Source organism: Triturus cristatus, chromosome 3_2 (assembly GCF_964204655.1).
Source record: "Triturus cristatus chromosome 3_2, aTriCri1.1, whole genome shotgun sequence".
In the NCBI taxonomy this organism is placed as follows: Eukaryota; Metazoa; Chordata; class Amphibia; order Caudata; family Salamandridae; genus Triturus; species Triturus cristatus.
Genome location: NC_140584.1, coordinates 92,740,836 through 92,766,860, shown reverse-complemented (window position 1 = coordinate 92,766,860; position 26,025 = coordinate 92,740,836). Strand labels below are relative to the sequence as shown.

Sequence of the window (26,025 nt, the reverse complement as noted above, 5' to 3'; positions counted from 1 at the left end):
ATTTTCTTCCAGATTTGATGCCGCATGAAGTGCAGGACACTGGGCAAGCAGCCACTTTGAAGGGCTGAAGTTGTAATGCTGAACAATTGGCACATAACAGTAACTGTTTAACACATTTTTTTTTTTACAGAGTTTTATATAGCGCTTACCTGACTCAAATCCAATCAGGTATCAAAGCGCTTTACATAGCACCAGTTACGTTACATGAGGACACACATTCATTTTTTTTTTTTTTTTTTGTTAGGCACGGGAGATTAAGTGATTTGCCCAGAATCACAGGATGTTCAGCGTCATTATCGAGACTCGAACCCAGTTCCCCAGGTCCGAAATCGAGCGCCCTAGCCGTTAGGCCAACTCCGCTCCCCACATTAATGCAGTAATTTATGGGGCCGTTTTTAACGTGTTTAATATTTCAAGGCTATAAGTTCCCACTACTTTATAAGTCTTGCTTTATCAATAAATTAATTTGCTTGAAAATGCACCATTTGGCAATCTGTTTTTCAATTTTTTAATCGGGCGGAGGACCTACCCTGGACCCACCTTGGACCACACATTTGTCCATTAAGCTTGTTTGCGTCGCTCGCCTACTTAAAAGTCATATCCAATTGTTACGCCTCACCACTTCCAAATGTCACCAGCCACCACTGAAGGATAGATTGCTTTTTGAATCTATGAAATTATGGCAGATATATGTTTTTAGTATATTATCATTCTCCTGTCTGCCTGCTATGTGCAGTGGGTGCCGAACTGCACGACATGGGCGTTTGGTCATACATATTCCAGATATCTCGCCTAAGTGCATGTTCTCATGGCGAGTCCACATCGGCCCCTCTGTGCTCCAGCCTCCCCTGATTGCCTATATGTGGTATGTCGGTTAGTACCTGATTACAGGCCTCTGCCCAGCTCATGAGAAGCAGCCCCCTGTGTTAATCTCCCTTTGTAGAACGGTTCCTTCTAAGCTAGCCCACTTGCGGAGTATCGACAGACATCCCTGCACACTAGGGCTCCCAGAGGCCTTCCAACCCATAGTTATACGGAGTCTGGCAAGTATGAGCGCCAAGTCTGTGAATTTCGTAATCGTGGTCCCTACCCTCGGTCTGGTGAACCAACCCAATAGGGATGCCCCTGGAGTTTTACCCAACTGATGCCCCGTTGCTATAAATACAGCTTCCCATACCCCATACCAGTAGGCAGTTAAGATTGGGCATTCCCAGACTGTGTTAACAAACACAGCCTTGTCCTCACTGCACCTAGGGCAGCATGTGTGCGCATCCGGGAACAAAATGGTTACTTATCAGTAGGAGTAGTTTTGCAGCTTGATGAGTTTTCTGGATTCACATGCTGTGCATTATTCTGCCATCTAGTGGTTGGGTCCGGAATAGTTTTTGTTTCTTTTTTAATTTTTTTGTTCTTGTTTTGAGCGTTGTGGACCACCATTTGGTGCCAGGTACGTCCCTTGTGTGATGTCAGACGGCACGCTGGAGGTCGTTGTGCGTGGTAGCCCTCTTCGTAATTCTTTTTTCTTTTGAGTTCTTAGTGTATAGTCCTTTAGATTTTTTTAGATAATTATTATAACTTGCTTCCCCACCTCATTTTATTCCTTGTAGGGGAGGCCAGGTGGGTCGCGTGTAAGTCAAGAAAACTGATCAAGCTGCAAAACTACTCCTACTGGTAAGTAACCATTTTGTTTTGCAGCATGAATCTGTTTCTGGATTCACATGCTGTGCATCAGATTACGTATCGGTTTCTCCCATCTTGGGGAGGCTGTGGTAAGAGGAAGACTTTGCGAACAGGTGTTGAAGTACTTTCTGTCCTATTTGTGCTTCCTTATTCATTTGTATGTCCACACAGTAATGTTTGGTGAAGATGTGTGGTGATGTCCATGTAGCTGCTGCCCATGTAGGGTATATGGGCACATTGGCCATAAATGCCATAGTAGCTCCCTTTTTAGGTCTCGGCTAGCGTAGGCTGCGCAGACATGCGCAGTCTCGCTGGTGAGATTTTATGTTTGTGGGTAGCTTTCACTAGCGGGGTTTAAGCCCCGCCCCTCTTTTCCATTGGCTGGCATCACCGTTTATGCTAAACAGTGGCCAGCCATTGGAAAAGACCTTCCAGTGACGTACACTTTTCTCTTTTAGAGCCGTCCCAGTTGGACTGGCTCGCCTGACTTCCTGCTGGCGTAAAAGGTTTCTTATCTTCTTTATGGGGTCAAACACATGGCCCCATAAAGATAAGAAACCTCAGGCCCTGGAAGCCGGTTGTTTGTTCAGTGGTGCTTGGGGTGATGCCACGCGCTCAGCGTTTGTCTGCACGTATGGATGTGCGGTGACCTCGCGCGCAGGGAATAGTAGCGGAGCTCCCGCCGCACAGACCTGGAGTTTGTGCACAGGACTCATGTAAATTATCGCCCTTGAAATGTACGGGGCCCTGCCAGATAACCGAAAGAAACCGAATCCCAGCTGAAGCGCCATAACTTTTGAACAGGAAACCATACTGTCATGGAGCGGATAATGGAGAGGGGAGGGTGAGGGGTCCGCAGGGCGCTGAGATGAATTCCAAACGAGGGGCTGGTGGGTGACAGCTGTGCGCTTTACACAAGCTCGTCTCGCAGAACAAAACCATCAGTTGCTGCCAGTCACCTTCCTGGGGTATGAAATTGGCAGCCCGGCTACCCTTGAGCAATCGCTAACCTTTACCTTTCGGGGTCAAGGCAGCATCCTCATTAATCTACCGTCTGCTGAAAGCCTCTTTTCATCCTGCCATCCATCATGCACCAGGGACCTTATGACCAGAAGGGGCCATTCTTCATACACCGATTTAATTTTTGTCCTTTTCCGGGTGTTTTTTTTTATTATAGAGGCCTGTACAGGCGCACGCTCCTACCCGCCCCATATGGACTTGTGGGGTGTTTTTTCTCATTGGGCAACCCCAGCGCCACAAAGATTCTTTTGTGTGGCACAACCGTCCCAGGCAGACGGGACGAGGTGACGCCCCATATTCCTTGGGAGTCAGTACCACAAAGTGGGCTGCGCCCCAGCGATAGTAAATCTAGCATGGCTTCACTGTGCAGACTGATTGAGTAATCTTTGCGCTGTGTCCATGCCCCAGGCTACGAGTGCGCCAAGTGAGTCCAGCAGGGGTCCACAGAGGAGCGGTAATGTGTGCAGAGAAGGCAGCCTCTCACGGCAAAGTATGGAACGAATATTTATATACCATACCGCAGGGGTTCGTTTGCACGTGAGGGGGCGGGAACGTTTAGTGGTTTTTACATGGGTAGACTGCCAAGGGAGTGTGGACCAGAGTGAACCAGGTCACGGATTGTTTTAAAGCGCTGTGCTTTCTCTCTTCCAAGAGGTTACATTATTGTCCTGGAGTGCTCGGCCATTCATAGTGGTATGTCTTTGTATTTCTGAGAGGTCTGGGACCTCATCTCTTCTCACCTGTTCAGTGCCTCCTTTTACCTTCCGGGAGGAATGCAGAGGCGTCCATGCCTTCCCACCGAGTGTTCTATAGTGCCCCTTTCAGAGCATACAGGGTTGTCATAAATTCGCTCGTTTTTCATCCTCTGACTCTTGTCCGTTTGCATGTACGGTTTTGCCTTTCTCGGTTGCCTTAGTGACCAGGAACTGCAATACACGTGACATCTGTTTTTCAGTGCCACTACTGACTGCGGTATCACTTGTGCAATGGACATTATTTCCCATAAGGACATGCATTGAAAATGCAATAGCTCTCGCCTTTGATTAAGTTATAGTCATTTGCTTTGCAAATGGTATTGTATAGCAAAGCAAATGGCTTTAACTTAATAAAAGGCGAGACTTATTGTATTTTTATTGCTTGTTTCAAGTGGAGTGAGCTGTTGGTTGTACCGTTAATTCGTTGTTAGCGGTGGTATAGCATAGTTGGATGGTTTGGACTATCCATTGTGAGATTGTCGCTTTTGTAACTGGCGTCCCTGTGTTGGTATGTACGTAGGCAACAAAAATGGTTTGGATTTGCGAGTTTGTTCTCTTCTCTGTAGATAATACAGGAGAGCTGTCCTTACATCTAGGGTATGGGCCATTTTTACTCTTTAGTTTTTGGTTTTCTTGAAGAAAACCGAAAGGAGATACCTTGATTTATGTGGTAATTGGATACCACTTTTGGAAGGAACTGTGGATTTGTTTTTAAAAGAACGTTGTCCTTGTGGATTTGCATGTATGGTTCCTGCATGGTTAACACTTGTAACTCACTTACTCTCCGTAAGGATGTAATGGCAATGAGAAATGCTGTTTTTAAAATTATGTGTTTGAGTTCTGCCTTATGCATGGGCTCTAAATATCTGGCCATAAGTTGTGTGAGCACTGTATATAGACTCCACATGGGAACTGGAACGGTTCTAGGGGGAGCAATTCTTTTAGATCCATCTAAGAATTGTTTTATGACCGGTCTTGTGAAGAAGCATGTTTTTCCCCTGGTGTATGTACGATGGCAGCGAGGTGTACCTTTATGCTTGTGTAGTTGATGTGACTGTCTAGGAGATGAGTTAGATATATGATCACTGTTGCCTGTGTGTTGATTGAGTTCATTTGGTTGGTAGCTACAAACCAAGTGGTGTATTGCTTCCATTTTGCAGCATAGCATTTCCTTGTAGGTTGTTTTCCTGCTTCTTTTAGAATTTCCATTGTTCGTTGAGGCAGGTTGAGGTGACCAAACTCTACGTACTCAGGTGCCAAGCCGCTAGGTGTAGCATTGTTGGTTCCGGATGAAAAGTGTGGCCCTGTTGCATTGTCAACAGGTCTTTGTCTGCTCTGATTTTGATTATTTGTCCCCTGGACAATTCTAGCAGACTTGAATACCATGTTTGTCTTGGCCATTATGGGGCAATGAGAATTAGGTTTGTCCCTGGTTGTCTTGCCTTTTCTAGTACTCTTTGAATTAGGGGTATTGGTGGAAAGGCGTATGCAAATGTACCGGACCAATTTAGCAACAGGGCATTCCCTTTTGATGGGTGGTGATGAAACCTCGAGGCAAAGAACTGGCATTTCTTGTTCTGTATTGTTGCACACAGGTCTATCACTGGGGTTTCACAGAGCTTGAAGATGTATTGTACTGTCTTCTGCTTCAATTCCCACTCGCTGGAGCAGTTGTTTTGCCTGCTCATAAGATCTGTTGGTGTGTTGTATAATCCAGTATTGTTTGCAGATTGAATTTTTGAGAAAATGCCCATTGCTAAATTTGCTGTGCTAGCTTGCTTAGCAGGAATGATTTCGTACCACCCTGTTTGTAGAGGTAGAATGGTGGTGTTGTCCATTTGAATCAACAGTCATTTTTTAATGTGTTTCTGGAAAGTTTTCAATGCTATGAATACTATTTTCCTTTCCAAGTAATTGATGTGTTTTATGGAATCTTGCTGGTTCCATTGACCTCGTACTTTCAGGTGTTTGAAGTGGGCTCCCTATCTGTTGAGGGATGCATCTGCACTGATTGTCACAGAAGGAGTTAGGCTCTTGAAAGGTTTGCCCTGTTTATGTTGTTGGATGTCCACCATTGTATCTCTGCTTGCAGCTTGTGCATGACAACCACTCGATCTTCCCAACTCCCTGTGACTTGAGACCAGTTGTTGGTAAGCCATTCCTGGGATGGGTGCATATGTAGGCAGGCATGAGTGATGAGTGGGATGCAGGACGCCATCATGCCCATACGTTTCATGACTCCTCACTGTCAGAGATTGACCCTTCCGGTAGAGTGAGGTTTCTTGTTTAATAGCTTGTATCCTTTTTTGCGTCGGGTATGCCATCGCATTCTTATAATTTAGTCTTGCCCCTAGGAAAGTCTTTTCTCTTTCTGGCTTTACGGAGGATTTCTTGTGATTTATTGAGAAGCCTAGTCCTGAGTGTCCCGAGTGTCCCGTCTTGCATCCAGACCCAACGGTGGAAAAAGGAATCCGAAGATGGCTACCACTCACACCGACCTCCAGGCAGCCGTCTGACGTCACACAAGGGATGTACCTGGCACCAAAGGGTGGTCGACAATGCCCAAAACAAGGTGAAAAAAAGACTATGCCGGACCCAACAACTAGATGGCGGAATAATGCACAGCATGTGAATCCAGTAAAGGATTCATGCTGCAAAACATCAGGTTCGCTCCCTTGGGTGTAATGCATGGCCTATGAAGGTAGTAATATGAGTTTGAAGCAGATGTTGCACAAAACCATTGGAGTATGCACCAAGATTTTAGACCAGTCCGAGTCCCATAAATGGGACCCCAGGTTCATATCCCTGAGTTCCCTCAGCATTCCTCGGTCCTATTTATCCTGAACCAACAGCACCCTGTTAAGAACCGATGATGCATGTCACTTCCCAAAGTTCTCACAAATACACTGTAGGTCCCTGTGGGTCCCAGGTTCGGTCATTCCAGTGTGCCACCATTGGTGCATTACTGCAGTCATCGCCCCATGGAGCACTAGGCAAATATTTATGTTGCGGCATTTTCAGTGTTATCAACGTTTTAACAATTGACATCCCCTTTAAAAGCACTGGGCATATATTTCATGACAAGTGCTTTCTCATTGGTATCAAGGCTATTTATCTAGGAGCCACCTTGAGTGTGATTATTGTTCCCACATACCTGAATGGCAAACACAGATATACGCTGTTTCTCCATTTATTCATTGCATAAACTAGATATATTTGCATACATTCAATATTTATTTTGAGACCATTACTTGTACATTATACTTCATGGAGTGCTCCTTGCCTCTTGAGACATATGGATCATCATACATCTGTTTGAAAATATGAGTGGTTCATGTGGTCATTTTACATGAATGCCCTCTACACATCATCATACTTTTTTCTCTCTTCTATGATGGCTGCATGTGATAGAGTGCCCTCCTCCCCCCTTGAGCCCCATCCCGATGTTGGTTGAGACGTGACACCCAACTACAGCAGGTAAGCCCCTCCACTGTTGTCGTACTTAGGTATCACTATTACTAATGTGTATTGTTTTACTGTTTACCCATTCCGCCCATAACAAAGAGACAGGTGTAAATGGGGCTCTAGTGATGAAAACAAAGTAATGAGAAGGGTCCTGAATGACCCCAACATGACCTTTCTACATTTGTGATTGGTCAATAATGTTCATGTATAGATTTGTTAGCCTTTTGTCTGTACCTTAACCATCAAAACTCAGCATGAACATTTTTCTATGAAAAACATCTTTCTGCATATATCTTCCACAGGTACCGCCAGTGAATTCTTCACCCTCAATCTTCAATGGGATCACTGAATGGTTTTGTACATATTGAAATACGATTTATGCTTGAGCACATTTGAGCAGCAGCTCTCCTAGGTCCTGAAGAAAGCCCAACATCATTTGGGTCATAGGCTGAAAGATGTCGACCTCTGTTACACACAAGTGGGTTTAATCATTCCCGTAGTTCCACGCCTTTTTTGATCCTAGCCCAGGGTCGCCCGAATAAAACATTTTTGCAAACCCTCTACTTTGTTTTAACCACATTTTTCACTTGCTCCCCTGCCCTCACCACCGAGCTCCAAAATTGGTTATTTAGTATATATCTCTCTTAGCACAAAAACATCCCTTAGCTCCTCCCCATCAGTGAGGGGGATGTACCCCGTATTGGGACTAGACATCATAATATGAGGAGGTTCCTAATCATGAAGCATGCCAACTAAGGTGAGGGAAACCATCCTATAAAAGGGGCACTCCTTGATGGTTAAGCTAGGCTATTAATGTACATAGAGCCAAGGGTTCCTTTGTGTGTTTTGCAGGAAATGGGACACCAGAGCCTCAAATTGATCACACAGGTTTGCAAAATCTGCCAGCACATCATTAATATAAAGATCACCTACCCTGGTGAGTCCTGATGCAAGCCAGTCCAATTGTCCCTATGAGGCAGGGCATGCAGAGTCTGGATCGGAAGCTCCCTGGCATATGGCACCCAAGTCTTTGTACATTGGAGAACCCATTTGCATGCATATTGGAGAGTTGCCACCAGGATCCATTCCTCTCTTGTACGAGGCGAGCCCCCAAGGGCCAACAGTAATTGTACCAGCGTAGTCCCCTGTGGTGAATCTGGGCTATCTCACCCATGGTCTCCTGAAACAGTGCTCTCAACAAAATGCTGCTCATTGCAGCTGAGCTGCTAGATAATATCATTCAAAGTCAAGAAACCGCCATTCCCCTCTCCAATGCAGGAAGTTTGAACTTTGTGAACGCAATCAGTTTCCTATGGGTGTCCCATAGTAGCTGCCAGAGCAGGGCATTTATTGTCCGGAATACCCTCCTGGGGAGCATTACGGGTACAGCAGAAAACTGATATAGAAGTCTGGGAGAACAATCATTTTTATCAGGGCTTTTCTGCCCATGACAGATAAGGCACTTTTAAACAGAATGTAACTGCTGAGAGCAATGAGGCCACTGCTTCCAGGAAATTGCCATCCAAAAGTTGGCCCACCCTGCGGTAGATGTGGTTCCCCAGCTATTCAACTGTGGTGGGTTCCCACCACAGAGAGTTTGCCTGTGCTGGGGGGTTGGTCCCCGCTCCAGAGTTTATGAGGGGTAATGGGAAGGACTTCTCACAATTGTCCCGAAAATGCTCCAAAGTGCTTCAATCACTCTCTGCATGTCACCAGCCACACCCTGTATATATAACAACATACGTCAGCATACAGTGACAAATAAATGGGAGAATTGTTAAGTTGAAGTCCATGGTTGCAGGCATCCTGATGGGGCACACGGGCCAACGGCTCCAGGGCCACTTCAAACAGCATTGGAGATAGTGGGCAAGCCCGCCGGGTGCCCCTACTGACTACATAGCTGTCGGAGACAATGCGTCTCGTCTTTACGTGGGCCACTGGGATTCTATATAACATTTTAGTACAGCTGTTGAATCCATTGCTCAGGCCTATGTTAGACATTACAACGTACAGGAAATCCCAGGGCAGGGAATCAAAGGCCTTTTTAATATCTGCCGTTAGCGCCAGTCCCGTCACAGGAGCAGCGAAGAGCGATCCATTATGTGAATCAATCACCTAATATTTTGAAAGGTCCTACTTGTGGGATTAAATCTTGTCTGGTCGGGCTGAATGTGCTGCTGTATGCGGGGTAAATGTCCGTCAGCCAGTTTGTGACTGAGAATCATATAATCAACATTCAGCAGGGAGACAGGCGGGGTACGACCCTACCACCTCACTGTTTCTTCCTGGGTTAGGTAATGCCGTTATCAACATCTCACCCATACTGCGCAGGAGCTCTCCGGCATCTCCAGCCGCCTTAAACAACATTGTCAGGCGGGGGCTAGGCAATCTGCATAGGTCGCATACTGTTTGATAGGGAGGCCGTCTGTGTCCGGGACCTCACCCGCGCCATAATCTTATTAGCTCCTTTAACCTTTTGTTCTGAGATGGCTTCCCCCAAAGGTGTCGCCTCTGCTACTGGAAGGTGCTCCAGCTGAGTGCCTATGACATTCTTGTGAATTGCCTGTGCCCTATCCGACTCGCCTGACACATAGAGGCATGAGTAATTGTCAAGAAACGCTCAATTACTTAGCACCTGCAAGTGGACCATCTCATTTCACATGTTCCTGATGCTGAGTATTTGTTTATCCCCATTTATCAGGGCTGCAAGCCAGGCAAGTAACCTACCAGGTTTATCATGCGCGTCATGGGCTCTGGTCAGATAGGAGCGGTAATCACAGCCCCGCACTCTAGTAGGGCCAGCAGTGATTACCGTTCTTCACGAAGCCCAGTCTCAATGGTGCAGTGTTCACCAGTCGTTTTTTCTAATTTGTGAAGTAGTTCTTGCTTTAGGATATCCACATGTAGTTGTGCCCTGACCCCGCACGTCGTCGCTGCGCAGTATCCACACAGCTGTACTTTGAATGCTCCCCACTCCCATGATTTAGAGCATGTCATTCCCTTATTTTCCTTGAAGTAATTATCAATGGTCTCCCCCAGCGTGTCCCAGAAAACCATATCCTCTGGTAGCATACTGTGAAGTTTCCATCCCAGGATCAGGGGCCTAAGTGGGTCCCGTTGCAGAAAAAACATGAGCTGGGTATGGTCAGAGTCTGTTCTAGATAGATATTCCGCTGTCAATACTTTCGCTACGTTGCACATAAATTGGTCTAGGTGAACATACAATGACTGTACCCCCCAAATTAAAAGCATTCCCTCTGGAGAAGATTAAGGATTCTACATATATCCACCAAGTTCCATTGCGCCACCTACTCTCGAAACCCTTGGGCAATTTTGTGTGGTATAGTGCCGGACAGTTGAGGGTGCGATCTATTAAGGAGTGTGACAGCTATGCAGTTAAAGTTACCTGCCACCACTAGGGGGTAATTAGTAACCCTAGCTAACAACGGGGCCAAAGAATCCAGAAAAGTGCTTCAATCTATGTTGGGAGCATATATATTAAGGAACGCTACATCCTTTCCATCTAGCTGCCCTGCCAGGAGTAAATAGTGTCCTTCCTTATCCACCATTTCCACATGAGGCTGAAACGGTACCCCCAGGAGGATTCATATAAGTACTCCCCTCAGGGAAGACATCCATTACATTGTGGTCTTCACACTGCGATACATTGACAACGTACGCATTACAACACAAGTCGTTACAACGACTTGCGCTGGATGGCGCTATACACTAAGGAATGGTATGATTTACTATTCCAACACCTTCCCTACTGTTACGTAGGCTGCAGCTGGAATAATAAATCCTACTATTCCTAAGTCCAGCGCCTTCCAGCGCAAGTCGTTGTATCAACTTGTGTTGTAATGCCTGTAAACGTATCGCGGTGTGAAGACCGCGATGTAACGTCATATATTCTCCCCTCAGTAATGCAGAGGAGATTGTGTAACAGACTTTACCCCTTCAGCGTTTATGCCAGGCCTGACCCTCCACGTGTGTTTCCAGCAGGAAGGCTACTTAGGCCTTCTTCCTTTTGAGATATGCTTGGACATTGTAGTGCTTCCTCAGAGAGTTAAGTCCCTGCACTTTCCATGTTAGTACAAGAAAGAACTGTAGGAGCAGGTCTTTGTCCCTTTAACTGTGCAGCCTCACAATGATAAGGTGAGGCGCTGCACCCTGCAGCAGCGGGCATCCTGGGGCGCGTTGTGCTCTGTTGCTATAGAAGAATTTGGGTAATTTGCCAGCCAACACCATTATTGTGACCCACTGTTCCAGAAAGAGCTCGGTGTTGAGGTCCTCTGCTTTTTACAGTAACCCCAGCAGCCAGATACTGTTGCACCAAGAATGGCCTTAAGGATCTCCTGCCCTCAGCTGGTGCTCTTTTACCTCCATGACCCCCCACCACAGCAGGCGTTGCAAGTATTTTACAGTGGGATTCAGTGTTGTCAGCAAAAATTCTGTCTCTTCAACACATTCCAACAGTTTCTTATGGTCCGCTCGCAATAGGGAGACCTCAATAGCAACCATGTTCATTTTTATTTCTAGGGACGTCTTAGTGTCCTGCATGGCATGAAGTATCTGGTCAAACTGAGAGGTGTGCTTCTACCTCAAGCCCAGCTGGTTTCGGCCCCACAAAGGGTCAGGTATGAAGCTTCCATGCGGTGCTGACAGATTGTCCCTTATACAGTGGCGGAGGTGAGTCTTTGGATATAGGGCGATGTTTCGGTAGATGATTACAGGCCTCCTAGATGTGGGTTCTGTTTCCCAACAAGTGTAGCTGCTAGAACCAGGTTGCACCTGCACCACTCCAAGTGAGACCTCCAGTGGGCGGGTCGCATCACAGGACTTTCGCACTCACTCTGCATCAATGAATGAGCGACGCTCCGGGACAGCACGGAGGCAATGGTGGTGGTAGGTTCATTCGGAGAGCTGCAGAGGGCCCTGATGCATGCCTCCATCTTGTCCGGCAGTTTGGCCTCACTGCCCAGCCAGGACTCCTCCCAGCAGCTCAGGGACCAGCAGAAATGTGGCAGTGCAGCCCTAAGTACACAGCAACGGATGCCGCCACACCCGGCCTCCAGTCTTGTCATCCCCCAGGCACACAGTCCCGCGGCCTGCCTCCCCACTGCATTGGGTGTAGCAGTCGCAGCTCACCCTAGTGAAGACCAGGCCAGGCTGATATCTGGAGCGGGACCTCTGCCATATCAGCTCCCACAGTATCAATGGAGGGGTTGTTGGAGGTGATGGGTGGCAGGATTGAGCAGGATTTTTCTAGGCAAATCTAACTTCATAAATATCCTGTTTGAACAAGAGTTTGCATCTAAATCCTTTGTTACAACACAAGCCAAGTCCTACCATTTGGTACAAACATTAGCATAGTCTCCTAGAAACAGATGATAGTAGAACTCATGAGAAATATAACCAATGAGAGCCACATACTTAGCAAGAGGCCAATGAAAAGTATTCATCCCTACTTAATTCAACTGACTTGGACAGGTCAACATCGAAATGAAATTCTGAGTCTCATAGCTGGGATGCAGACTTAGTTCCCACTAATTAACAGAATTAGGGTAACTTCTTTTATATCCTTGGTGTAGGAACACAAATGACATTTGGCACAAGAAAGGCGTCCCCTCAGAAGTAGTAAATTCAATAATTTCGTCTCTGTCACTGCTCTTGGCCATAACACCCAATGTGTGGGGTGAATTCCATAACTGATGCTACACTTAAAGGCGATTTTGGGTCCTTCAAATTGTACTACGCATACTTGAGGAGATTTCATTGTCTACTGATTATCTTTTTGATCTTATTAGCGGATGTGAAGTATTGTAGCGACTACATTTTTCCTAATCCTGTGTTCCCAAAAACGTGTTTAGTGCTCTCTTATGAGCTTGTTTCATCATCTTTCTTGAGTAAAATCTATTTTTGAGTGTGATGTTTTTTGATTTGGTGGGTAAATAGAAATCGTATTGAGGACAAAACAGCCTTTCATTGAACTTGAAGATGGGGTTATCCTTTAGCTTTTACCGCTAAACTTTAAGTAGTAACCATCTGGCTTTCAAACATGATACTCCTGTATATCTGGGTACTTTGGTACAGCCAAACAGGGATGGACTGGGGAACCAAAGCTGACCTAGCAAAAATGTTAAAACCAGACTTGCACCTTTTATCTCATTGCACAATCTCTTTTTCCATCCATCCATTCTCTCTCTTTTCTCCCTCCCTCTCTTTCTCTCTCTTTTGAAGCCTCCAAGTGCCTGCTTTAACTAACCTCAGAGAGCTGGGGAAAGGGACAGAGGCACCAAGAGCGGTCCTGGGCTTTCTAGACCAGTCTCCCAAAGTTCCAGCCCACTGGGGAAATGCCCAGTGTGAGGTTCTGTAATTCTCAAGTCTGACTCCATTTTGTTCTGTGCCACCATTTTGTGTTGCCCTCACGTAGGCCTGTGAAGGTAGCCTGGCAAATAAAGTGGCCTGGCCTTCTTAGTTCATGTATACATTAACTAGGTTTCTTTTTGACTCTGAAATGAACTGTAAGAGACTGACCTCTGCACCTGAAACTGACCCCGCAAAGCCAATTTCCCTGATCGATCTTTGTCTGAGATTGCCAATCAATGTTCAGGACATCGTTAACTTTTAGTTTCCTTGCAGATGCCTTATCTTGTTCAGCATCTGTTACCGTTTCTTTTTTTATGTTTCTTCATTACATGGGTTATGCTTTCAATTATAGGTTTGTCCGGCTTGTGGAGATTGAATTTGGGACATTCCTAATAATTAAATTTTGGGTTGGGATACTGTAAATTGAGTTTTTGTTATGTGACACTTTGTTTGAAAATGTACCTTATTGGCTAGAATTTTGTGCAGTGGGTGTACATTTATAATGTGAATATTGGGTATAAAAGGAGACGTCTCGCCTTAGTAAAATGAGCAGTCTCCTGAGAATTTACACCGTGATGTATTTCTAGGATCACTGTTACTAGCTGCAGCTAATAAACTTGGTCTCTGATGCCATCCAGAAGTATTCCGTGTCTCTGTATACCAAGACAGGTGAACTCGAAGATCTTAGGCGTGCCCCTGACGCCGCTGGGTTAAACCCCGGTTCTTCAACTGGAATAAAAGGCCTGTCCGACCCTGCAACCAGATGATTGGTACTGTCTCCCCCTCTGCTCCAGTTTGCGCCAAAATATATTGTGGAGCCTCAAATCACTTTCTAACTTCTTCTAGGGCCAAGGGCTGGATACTTGTATATCTTCGCACCATCCTGAGCCTCAAACCCCTGGGTTTGGAGACAGCAACTGACGGGTACTAACCGATAAAGCTTGTCAAACACACCCATAATTTGTTGGGCTCATAGTACCACGCACTGAGTGTGTATGTTGCTGTTTTCACGTCATTGGCAGCAGTGTCTTCTCTGTAAACTTTATGGCGCAAGCTGTATGACAGTTTTATCCTGAGATTACACATTCAAAAACCTTTGGATCCTGAAATTACTTTGAATTGGATCTCCCATAATTTGGTGCTTTAGGATGCTTTTCAGGGTGAATCTGACATTGGGGTCATATACTGTCTTTTGTTTGAAGATGGTCTCGAGTACGCCTTACCAATAGAGACCAAAACCTCACTTTAATTTTTTGCTGTCACTTAATGCTACGTACCTTTTCATTTAGAAGATACAATCAGTAGGAGTAGGATACTTATGATTAGACAGCATAATATATTTCTACCACAGTATATTTCTATTTTGTTTTTTGTGTATTAGGTTGACGATAGGTCTGTGTGTTGAATTCATGCGCTCATATGAGCTTTTTAAAATATTTGTCTATTTAACACTAAAAAATATTGACTATTTTTTTATTTTATTTTTATTGTTGCGGGCGATCGCAATTAACATTGTCGTGTTTGTCCTGTAAACTGGGTTCTCTAAAATTGTTTCCATTTAAAACGTTTTTAGTTAGAAGTTCAATATATCCTGGATTCCTTGGACTTATTGAGTTGCCCTAATAGGGTGTAAGTTATATTAGGTAAGACTCCTTGAAAAGGAATACGACTGACAAAAGAAAATTGTCTCTTAGCATGCAAGGACGAGCTGCGCATTAGAGGAGAAAAATAGCGTGATACTCAGACAAAGTCCTCCCATCTATCGCCTTCTGTTCCAACGAACAACAGATTAAGCAAGCAGTCTTCACATGCTTTCATTTTCGCAACCCCTCCCCCCCAAATGCAGTAACAAAATATCCTTTCTTCATCTGAAGAGCCAGGCCCACATTCAAAATGGTGGCGGTTAAGGAAATCGGTTTTAACATTTGGTGCATTCAATCTTGTTTTTTCAGGAGTGACGAGGAGGCAAGAAGCCATTCCTTTTAATGTAAATTACACACAAGCCTGATTAGGATAGCACAATCAAGTTATGCCTACTGTGCTCGCGCCTCCAGTCAGACTGCCTCCTCCACATATCCTTGACAGTTAATATTTCTAGACTTTACAGAAAAGAAGTTTTGTATGCAAGCCTTAGACCTAAAAAATTTCTATTTGTTAAAAACAACTGCATAGTTTTGGCATGCTTCAAGGTTTTAGAGCAGTGGCGGCTCCTCCGCTAAGGTGGAGGAGCATCGACCCACTGCTCTCAGAGCAGGAAAAATTAAATAATAATAACGTTGTTATTATCATTTGATTTTTTAGACCTACGGGGCAGGGTTATAGCGGGGGAGACTGGTGCTAGAGGGAGAGGAGTGGTTCATGCACTTATGTGCGCATGACTGTTTGGCCAACCATCTTGGGTCAGCGAAACAGTCATGCGCACTTTGCATGTTCCCCACCAGGCTGTATTGCTCAGCGTGGTGGGGAACATGCACAGGTTCATAGTCCCCGTCTGAGTGATGCACCACGGAGCTTAGACCAATCACAACGCTGCATTGCAGCACTGTGATTAGCTAGGGGAGTCTGTGTTCTTCCTGCTTCCGGTGCTCGTCAGGAAACGAAGCGGAGGAGAGATAGCGGCAATGAGAAGGTAAGTGTTTTTTTAATTTCTATTTTGTTCCTCCCGCCCGACACCCCCGTTCCCTGCTAGCCACTACTGTTTTAGAGCCTGTTACTGAAACCAAAGTAGAACTAAAAAATACCTGCACCAGACTGTGCAAGTGTGATGTGCACTGTGTCGCTTGAAGGATTGCCTGTTTGGCTTTTCCAAACCAGACCTGCTACTGTGAGTCTAAGTTTTCACTTGCACAACCCACCACCTTGTTCTTTTCTTCTCCAAGGCAGATGCTTCATTTTGCTGGTTAGCCCTCTTAACCAGGGTCGGACTGGTATATAGGGCAATGTGGCAGTGCCAGAAGGGCTGCTCTGAGAGGTCAGTGTGTGGGCTGGTCCCCTAATCTCCACAGGTAAGGAGACTGCACCTCATTCGGACCGGGTTATCTAGCACCTACATTATATTTTCCTAAAACAAACAAGAACTAATACAAGCCTTTCTCAATGACACAAACCTGGAATGAACCTTAGGTGCAAAGTCCCTCTGATCCACTGTGGACACTAACCTCCCTCTCAAGGAAGACATAACCAAGAAAACCATAACAACCCTGTACCAGCTTACTCTTCTAAAGACATCACCCTTCTGGATGGTGGTAATGCACTGCTCCCTGGCCTCATAGATGCCACACTGCATCAAGTCTCAAGTACCTGAAGAAATATGACCACTTCACATGCCAGCTGGATGGTACTCCTCCAGGCCCCTCGTAGTAGTTCGCACCAACTTCAAAATGAGCTGCATTACCTACAAAACCATCATGACAGGGAACCCGCCTATGTAGCCGACAGCCTCACCACTCCTGTGGCTCTTGGATCAACTGCAGCCAAGATACCAACAGACTACAAAAAAAAGTGCAAAATAGTAAACAACAAGGCAACAGGCTTTTTCTTTTTAAGAATCGAGGATCTGAAATTACATTCCTGTTTCCATCAGGGCTGTCCCAACTCTGCTCCAATTTAGGAAAGAGCTAAAGACTTACCACTGCACTAGATCTACACTACATCATGAAGTTAACACCACCCCCACTCTCAAATCCAGCTTTCCCCCAGTCACTCATCGACTGCATCATTGGCTTGGACCCCACACATTACTCCACTGATCATTGTCTAGTTTTGTACTATGCAATTATCTCATACATGCAATCTTCCATGCATCATAACATGTGATCCCAGCCCATGTCTTACTGTAAGACAATGGGCCTGTTGCTCACTTAAGAGGCGTATAAACAATCAGATCGATAACGTCCCCCAATCAAAGTTCTTCAACAACAAAATGAATTGCTTACAACTCATTAAATAAGACACTGTCACACAACCTAGAAACAAACTAGAGCATAATATGTGACGCATATCAAAGGAATACACAGCATCCGGTTTGCAAAAGAAACCTAAGAAGCACGTGAAAAGCTGCCACTCCTGCCTCCCTCCTTCCCACCCCCAGATAGCAGACCAAAGTGCTGGGATCTCATATTCATGAGACGTCATGTGATACATAAAACACAATAACTTAAGACATATTGACACACAGTATGGCAAACACCAAGAAATAGCTGAAAGTAGTGATTCTCACATTTTAAAGGAACTTAATGTAAACTAATTCTAGTGTTGGTGTAACATTGTGCCTTCATGTTCAAAGTTAAACCCTAGGAATATATCAGTAGTAAGCCACCACCTGATCAGCCCGACTGCCGGCCCAATATTGAAAGTTTTAAAAGCAAATCTTCTACCAGCAATAAACTATTGTCAGCTGGCCTTCCCCGGGCTACAGCATGCCTGTCTTAACTCAGTCCAAGTCAGAGCATACAAAACAGTGCTCCATATTCTGAGGTCAGCAAGGAAATCAAGGCTAAGGCTGGAGCTAGGTGTGGTGAGGCTAGATTTGATGTGCCAAGGGGAGATCCTAAAGCTCTATCTAAGGATCTTAAGGGCCCCAGCTAACTCACTAAAACACCAACTGAGATCCATCTTCGAAGAGCTATGCACGACCTGGCACACTAGCCTAGAAAAAGCGATCAAAACACTGAAGATCGTGGAAGAGAGCATACCGCGGCCGGATATTCCCCTGAATGCCTGGAAAAGAACCATAAACAAACAAGTGCGTGAAATCTCATTTGATCTCGACCGCAAATCTCTCCGTTCAAGTTCCCAACTAGAACCGCTGAACAGCTCTTATACGGCAGGCAAAGCTCAGCCCTACTTAAGTGAGGCTCTCACTCCGTTGGCCCAAAGTAAAATTCTTTATATGAGATTATTCACGCTAGGAATTGCAGATTTCAACCCTGTATGGGCCCGAAGGGGGGGAAGCCATTAACTGCAGATTGTGCCCCTACACGAGGGAATCATGGCTGCATCTTTTATGCTACTGCCCCAATCTTATCAACGAACGACGGCGAGTACTGCGCCCGATCTGTACCATCAACAGAATAAAGTCCTGCAGTGATGTGTCAGCCACGTGCTTTTCTATTTCTAACACGACGACCCTAGCAAGACTGGGGAAATGTATCCATCACATCAGGACAGCCCTAAAAGCTGCTAATGAATGCAACAAAACCCCGGTGAAGAGCACTGTAAACCCAGCGGAAAATAGCTGAGGGGGTCTCTATCGAGCACTGACATCGCTGGCACTTAAAGCACCCCTCCAGGAAAACACCTTGCAAGATGACTAACTAGAGAGTCAAGGGGAACGGGCCACAGCTCCGCAATGCAGCCCATTTTCATGGACCAATGGGGGATTCCCGATCGGGAACAAGGCTACACGTCCAAGATTACAAACTCGGGTGACGGCTGTGTTATATTTTAATGTAATGATATTACTGCTTTACTCAATATGCTTGTAAATGCTGGGTCTCTTAGCAACGAGGTTTCACAGGGGATTCTAGATTGTTGAGTCCTCAGTGAGGCTTGGCTGTGGAGCTGAGAAGATCTTCTGGGGGTTTGTCCTCTGTATCTTAATAAAACCACCTTTAATTCTACCTGGAGGTGCATCTTTAATCCGAAAATTGGCGACGAGGATGGGATCGCGAAGATCAACAACTTATTAAGGATTTTGATACAAGAGGAACATCTTGCTTCATGAAAAGGAAACCCCCAGTTTGGATCTGTTGTATGCTGTGAACATACAAACTGCCTGGAGTAGCGCATGAATTTGGACACTGCATCCTATCTCTAAAGGACCTGATAACCACTCCCATTGTGAGTAATACAATCTTTGGAATTGGTGTATATCCTCAAAATGATGAAGAAGTGCAATTCGAGTTAAGTGAGGATCATTCTGAAAGGTCAGCGTGTCTATGAGAAGATCGTAACATGAGAGGATTTTCTTTTTGTACATTCACAAATCTCGACTGAGTAGCGATAATCTAAACAAAGGAGATCGGGATTTTAAATGATAATCGCACTCCGTTATGTATGTTGAGAGCGTTTTGCCTGATCGTGAAGTCAATTTAGGGTGTGCTCTGTAAACACAGCAACTTTGAATTAAGACTGTATGAACCGCGTTTGTAGCTCGCGGAAAGGGAAAAGCTTACCGGGCAAAATTTGAAACACGCAAGGAACCGCCATTAAGCTCCATTGAGGCGAGAACGCGCCATCACGATCAGGGTGTAATTCTTTGAAAGCCATCTCGAGCCAAGCCAAGCCGTGTTTTCAATGTCCATGTTCGACACTGAATGACGTCCACCGGCGTTGATGTAAGGGGCGCTATGATTGGTGGTTGCAGTTGTTCACTTTGAAACAGTGATTGGAGGAAAATAACAAGGAGCGTCACATTAGTCGTGGGCTAAAAGGCGCATTGTGATTGGTGGCTGACGTCCGTCGTCACATCGGAGAGAGAAAGACAGTGTTTGAAGCGTCAATCACATCGTTCGTTCCGGAGAAGTGTTGCTTAGTTACGCTACAAAAACAATCTAGTGTTGGTACTGGGGAGGGGCGGCACATTTTATTTATCACAAACTGAAGTTTTATCATTGTTCTAGCTTTAATAGGTTAATTAATTGTACAGTTAATAACTTCATTCAATATATCAGTAGCAGATTTCTATGGTTTAATCCACATCATTAGCTTGTTCCTTCAATAAAAAATGTTTCTCTAGAAATAACCACATAGATCTGTCACAAAAGTGTTTTACACAGGAAAGCCAATTTCCCCCTTGTCAAATCAAAACATTTAAATTATTTATTATTTAAATTATTTCCAAGTGACTTAAAAAAAAACCACAAAGTATGTTGCAGCAAAGCCATCAGACAGCATCGGTCCGCAACCCCATTTCATAGATAAATCACTGGCACCCTAAGGCGTCAGCTTAATCTACAGCCCAGACACCCATCAAAATAAACACTGGGTACAGGGCAAGGAGCAGCGCACCCTCAGAGGCTCGATTTGCAACTGTCAGAAGCCAATCGAACCCCCGAACACACACACTCCATGTGCGAGGATAGGAACACAACAATAGCAATAAGAGAAATACTAACCCACTACAACCTGGTGCACCATAGGAGTAAACAATTTTTTTACTTCATTACAGGAACATTATGGGATGTTTGACTGCATCCTTAAGTGATTTGTTCGTGCCTGCTATGACACAACAGCATGAAACAATCTAAACTCTGGTATCTTGGGGCTTTAGGACCCATGGCAACCAAATATTCAACCAAAGGTATCTCATAGCAGTAAGACCCTTTCTAATGAAAACAATGGGTCCAACTCAAATTCTGAATGTCTTAAAATTAGCATAGTGATGGCTCATCCACCATTAGATTTTAGGGTTTTCCATGGTATAAGCTGTCAGAGGTATTGAATTTGCATTTTTCGCAGATGGAGCAGTCAACGGAACCTACTGACATTTTTTATATGTCTGCCAGTTTCCCACCTGCTTCAAAATGATACTTTTCTTGCTTCTGTTTCCAAGCAACCCTTGACAGAATTTGCCGCATACGCCAAGTACTGCAGCTCTACTCTATGAATTCATGTTCATGGGCTTGGTTAACACACTATCGCCTTATCAGGTCCTTACATTTTTGTTTCTATTTTTTTCTACAGTTATCTTTTCTTACGTGAAGAGTCCTGTGGCCCAGAATGTTGCATTGCACAGACTGATAAATGAATGAATGAATAAAAATTTTAAAAAATAGTAAAAACACAGAATTTTCTTAAAAGCTATTTATTACCTATTTACCTTGGTGATTAAAAGAAATAGCTAAGCAACAAGCCTCCTGTGGTTGCACTCACCCAAAACCTGATTCACACTTAATCACATAAGGGTAAATAAATCTGAGCACTGTGGTCCCCAATGTTTGGGGTGGGACAGCGGAAAAGAGTAGATTGTGACATCAATCCTATGTACGGATAAATATGTTGCCACACAGAGGGTATTTGGATCTTTGAGCTGTATACTGATTTTACTTTCTTCACTGACTGGATATATCCCTGGCGCTTGTTGTAAAAGACCTCTACCCACTCCACACTACACGGTACAACCAGAATAAAAACACCCAAGATGCAAACAACAGTCATTACCATTCTCTTCATTTCCTTGGAGACCTGGGTGGTACTTAGATGGTTGTAAAATGGCCGCTCCATGCCCCAGTGAGGAGGGTTATGGCCCATGGAATTCGTGCGTTGCCTGTTCATCTTTGCGATCATAGCTTTCTCTTCTTTCTGAAAGGAACACAGACGAAAATGCATCATTTCTCTAGGTAATACTATCACTTCAGTTTCTTGGATTATGCTGTTAAAATAAAATAATCAATCAGCAGGTCTACACAAGAGGGTCTAACAAAAATATTGCTCTAACTTTTTATTTCAGTCTTGATTCATATTCAATTTCTTTAATGTTTTTAGTGCCTAAATATTTGGGAAGAAAGATTGTGTACCTGGCACTATTCCCAAGCCACAAGCACTTACGCACATTCTCGTTGTCAGGTTTGTTTAAAACAGTCACTGGATTTGGAAAAAACATTGATTTAGCAAGGTTTGTTGTGTCAGACACCAAGAGTGGAAATTATGAATGCTGATATAAATGTTGAAGGAATCTTGTATAAGTTACCTTTCCCTCTCACCAATGCAGTGAAACTGTTGGTAAAAAACATGCATATTAAATTTAAGTAGCTTTATCATTGATTTGTAAACCATTGGAAGACGATACCTGCCAATTGTAAACTACTTACACCAAAGGTAACTTTTAGGAAAAGTCTGGACATCGTAGTTATTTTATAAAACATCTTGACAGATAACAGAGGAAATGAGCTTCCCTATAAATATCGGTGTAGGAAATAAGATGGTTATTATAAACTTGAAAGGTGTAAACACATTTATTATATTTCCGCTTCTTTTACCTCAACATATTGGAATTGGACATACAATATGAAAACACATCACAAGTAGATGCAAAACAAATTTTAGAGGGCAATTTTTAATGCCTTGAATCGTGTGTGGTGTAGTATTTGTTTTGGAGATTCACATCAGTTCAGATCTGGATCAGAATAGGAAGAAATGTGTATTTTCTTATTTTCAAATGCCTTGCGGGGACTAAAATCCAAATGTTTTACAGTGTAACGATTTCACAAAATTGGGACAAGGAAGTGAATAAAAAACAGGACACAGTCAAATTGCAGTGGAACGGTAACATTGAAATGGATGCTATTTTTAGTGCAAAGAAGCCTAATTTACGTTTACCTTAATCAAGAGTGCAAATGGAGCAAAGCAAATTACGAACAGAGCACAATTGAGCAAACTGCAAAGGAAACAATTTTACTGTGTGGTCAGTGGAGACTAACACATATCCTTGCCTACTCAGTCAAGGGTGAAAATAGAACAAAGCAAAGAGGGGCGAAGCAATTTACTTAATAAAACACAATTTATCCCCACAGGATGCATAAAATACTCTTTAGCTCGCATGGAACTATTTTCCCGGGTGTCTTGCTTTACAGCACAGTAGAAATTAGCTTATTTCATCCAGAGCTCTGTTTGGTGGAAATTAGTTTATTTCATCTGGCTGCACAGTCAAGGGTGCAAATACAGCAAAGTATACCCCATATAGGGGTATACCGTATATAGTATAAAGTATACCGTATATAGTATACCGCATATAAGTATACCGTAGATAGGGGGATACCGCATTACAAAACAGAACAAACCTTTTTCCCAAAGGGAGGGGACTATTTTACCTGATGCATTTGCTTCTGTGCTCAGTGGAGAGGAGTACATCTCCACTGGCTGCATGGTTAAGGGTACAAATGGAGTCAAGCAACATGGGACAAAGCAAAATACACAACAAAACACTACTCTTCCCCCAGCAGAGGACACTATTTTAGCTGATGCCTTTGCTTCTGTGCTCAGTGGAGAGGAGTACATCTCCACTGGCTGCATGGTTAAGGGTACAAATGGAGTCAAGCAGCATGGGACAAAAGCAAAATACACAACAAAACACTCCTCTGCCCCCAGCAGAGGACACTATTTTAGCTGATGCCTTTGCTTCTGTGCTCAGTGGAGAGGAGTACATCTCCACTGGCTGCATGGTTAAGGGTACAAATGGAGTCAAGCAACATGGGACAAAGCAAAATACACAACAAAACACTCCTCTGCCCCCAGCAGAGGACACTATTTTAGCTGATGCCTTGCTTCTCTGGAGTTCGTAGTCTGGGTGGCCGTCACATGTGGAGTGCAAAGTCACTAAATGGCTGGTATTGGTGGGTCCCTAAACCTAACATACTGATAAGAACCAGTTGCAGATGATATCTTTGCAATGCTAATGCTTCTCTTAGATTTCATTGCTTGCCAAATATTATTCTGATCTGTACATCACATTTTGTGATACCCATAACAAATTTCCCAAGATAATATGAAAGAGAGACAGAACTTTTGAGATCCTCTCTTAAATTTGATCCAATCAATCAACCAATGTCTAATCTAGCATGATCAAAGTAAGGTTTACAAATACTTTTGAGGCAAACTCTTTGTCAGGAATGGAAGCTTCGAATTATGCTTCTTTCTTAACTTAGAAATTACAGCAGCCAATCAAACTTTAAACTGCTCAACCCACGAGCCCTCACGGCTCCTTAGTCTCACCAATCACAGGGTCATGCCTGCCTATAAATGTTCATAAGACCGTTCTTGGTTTATTGGGGTTTGAGTATTTGAGCTTAGGGGGGGGTCACCCCGTGATCGCCTGGCCAGCCGATGGAGTGGGAGAGGGAAGGATGTGCTCTGTGAAGAAAAAAGTCATCCTTCACTCTCTAACGGCCTCGCGCATGGGCAGGAGGCAGATCTGAGCATTTCTTTTCCGATCGGCTCTGGTGCCTCTCTGTCTCATTGAAATGCCTGACTGAGCTAACAAACAATGCAGGGCTTTGCCTGGGAGAGTTTGGGGTGGCTCCCCCACGAAAATTCAATAAATAACAAATATTTTTCTATTCTGCAGTCCATTCAAAGACTTTGCTGGCCTGACACCTTGCCATGCGAGTGTCTCTACAACCTATCAATTCTCCCTTGGGCTTACTCTTCCCCTGAACCTCTTCCACCCCTCCAGTTTTCAGGATGGCGTACTATGTCAGGGAGGGAGATGACTATGTGGAGTATAAAGGGGTGCCCTTCGAGCACCATATGGAAGAGCAGTTAGTAGAGGCATTAGATTTAAATGAACTCCATGATTCGTGCTTTGATTAAGGATTTGCAACCCATGACTCAACATTATGGAAGATGTGTGTTGGGGGTTTCCGCACTGGATTCATGTTCACAGATTTGGATGGGATTTAACCGGGCTTCACCCGTGATGCTGCTTCTACAGGTTCCTCCTCAGCGGAGGTTCTGTCACAAATGGCGTCTTCGGTATTCGGAATCATGGTTATGGGAGCTCTAATGCACAAGTCTCACTGGGAACCACCATGATTTCCACCCCTGGGGTAGTGGATGCATCCTTAACTTCATCTCCTCCCTCCTCTGACTCGGAAGATGCCCTGGAAGAAAAACGTCCGGCAACTAAATGCAAACGCAAGGCACACCATGTTACATTGGATGTTCAGACCAAGAAGAATCTTCTGCTTAATCCTAGAAATATAGTTAATCACAGATCCACTGAGTGGGTGCTATGCATGAAGATGGCACTATAACATTCGTCAGGGTTTTGAGCGCGATGTGCGCAATACATCAGATGTCCTGGGAAAGGTTACAGATACCCCTGAGCTACAACCCAATATGGCGACATTTCCCCAAACAAATTGAAGGACCCTAATAAAGAGCTGGATGAGGCCAGGTGGGAATGTCAGGTCAAACTGTCGGATGTTTCTGGACCCCAAAAATATTGGATTTGTCTGTCCAAGCTAAGGACACCAACACTCAGCTAGACCCCAATTGAATCCTTGAATGAGCACAATGGGCACTTTACTTCCTGGACAACACTAACTGTGCCCTATCTACCAACAGGCATAAATCCTTCCTCATTGGGATTGATCTTCCACTAGAAGACTTAGCCTCTACAGAGTCGGGCAACTTGGCCAACGGACTACTCTTCGGAGACAAGTTTGTAAAGGATCTGGACAAAAACATGTCCACCTTTTCAGCCCTGAATAAAGCTCAAACCTCATTGAAAAAGGTCTTAAATAGTGGCCTTTTTGTCAGGGCGAGATGCTCCAGAGGTAGGGTGTCCGGACAGGGTTTCTACCAGGCTTCACGAGGAAATGCAACCAGAAAGCGAGCTGGTGCTCCACATTCCAACTTCTACCCCACCAGCAAGAGAGTTGCCGGGGACGTGCCGAAAAAGGTGTCTACCAGGGAGGAAATAACGCCAAAGATGCCACCTATTCAGGTAAAGGTTTTTCCATCTTCAGAAACTATGGTGGGGGAAGGATAGCATTATTCCTATGAATAAAAGGCATTGCACTAGAACTCCTAAAATCCTTTCTAACCAATAGGCAACTTAATGTAGCAATGGGATTAGCAACCTCTAAACAATTCTCTTTACCATGTGGAGTTCCACAGGGCTCTGCCCTGAGTCCCAAACCTTTTAATCTATATGTTGCACCACTTCCCTCAATAATAAAAAAAAAAGCAGGTTTTGTCTTGGCTTCCTATGCTGACGATACACAGATTGTGG

General features: G+C 44.4%; 1 protein-coding gene across 1 annotated transcript in view; it reads right to left on the bottom strand.

Moving 5' to 3' along the window:
• ADCY5 (adenylate cyclase 5) overlaps positions 1-26,025 on the bottom strand; it is a 1,541,762-nt gene that overhangs the window by 286,801 nt on the left and 1,228,936 nt on the right. The window contains exon 8 of the mRNA XM_085647314.1: positions 21,453-21,593. Coding sequence (XP_085503440.1) covers positions 21,453-21,593 — 141 coding nt within the window. The remainder of the gene's footprint in view (positions 1-21,452; positions 21,594-26,025) is intronic.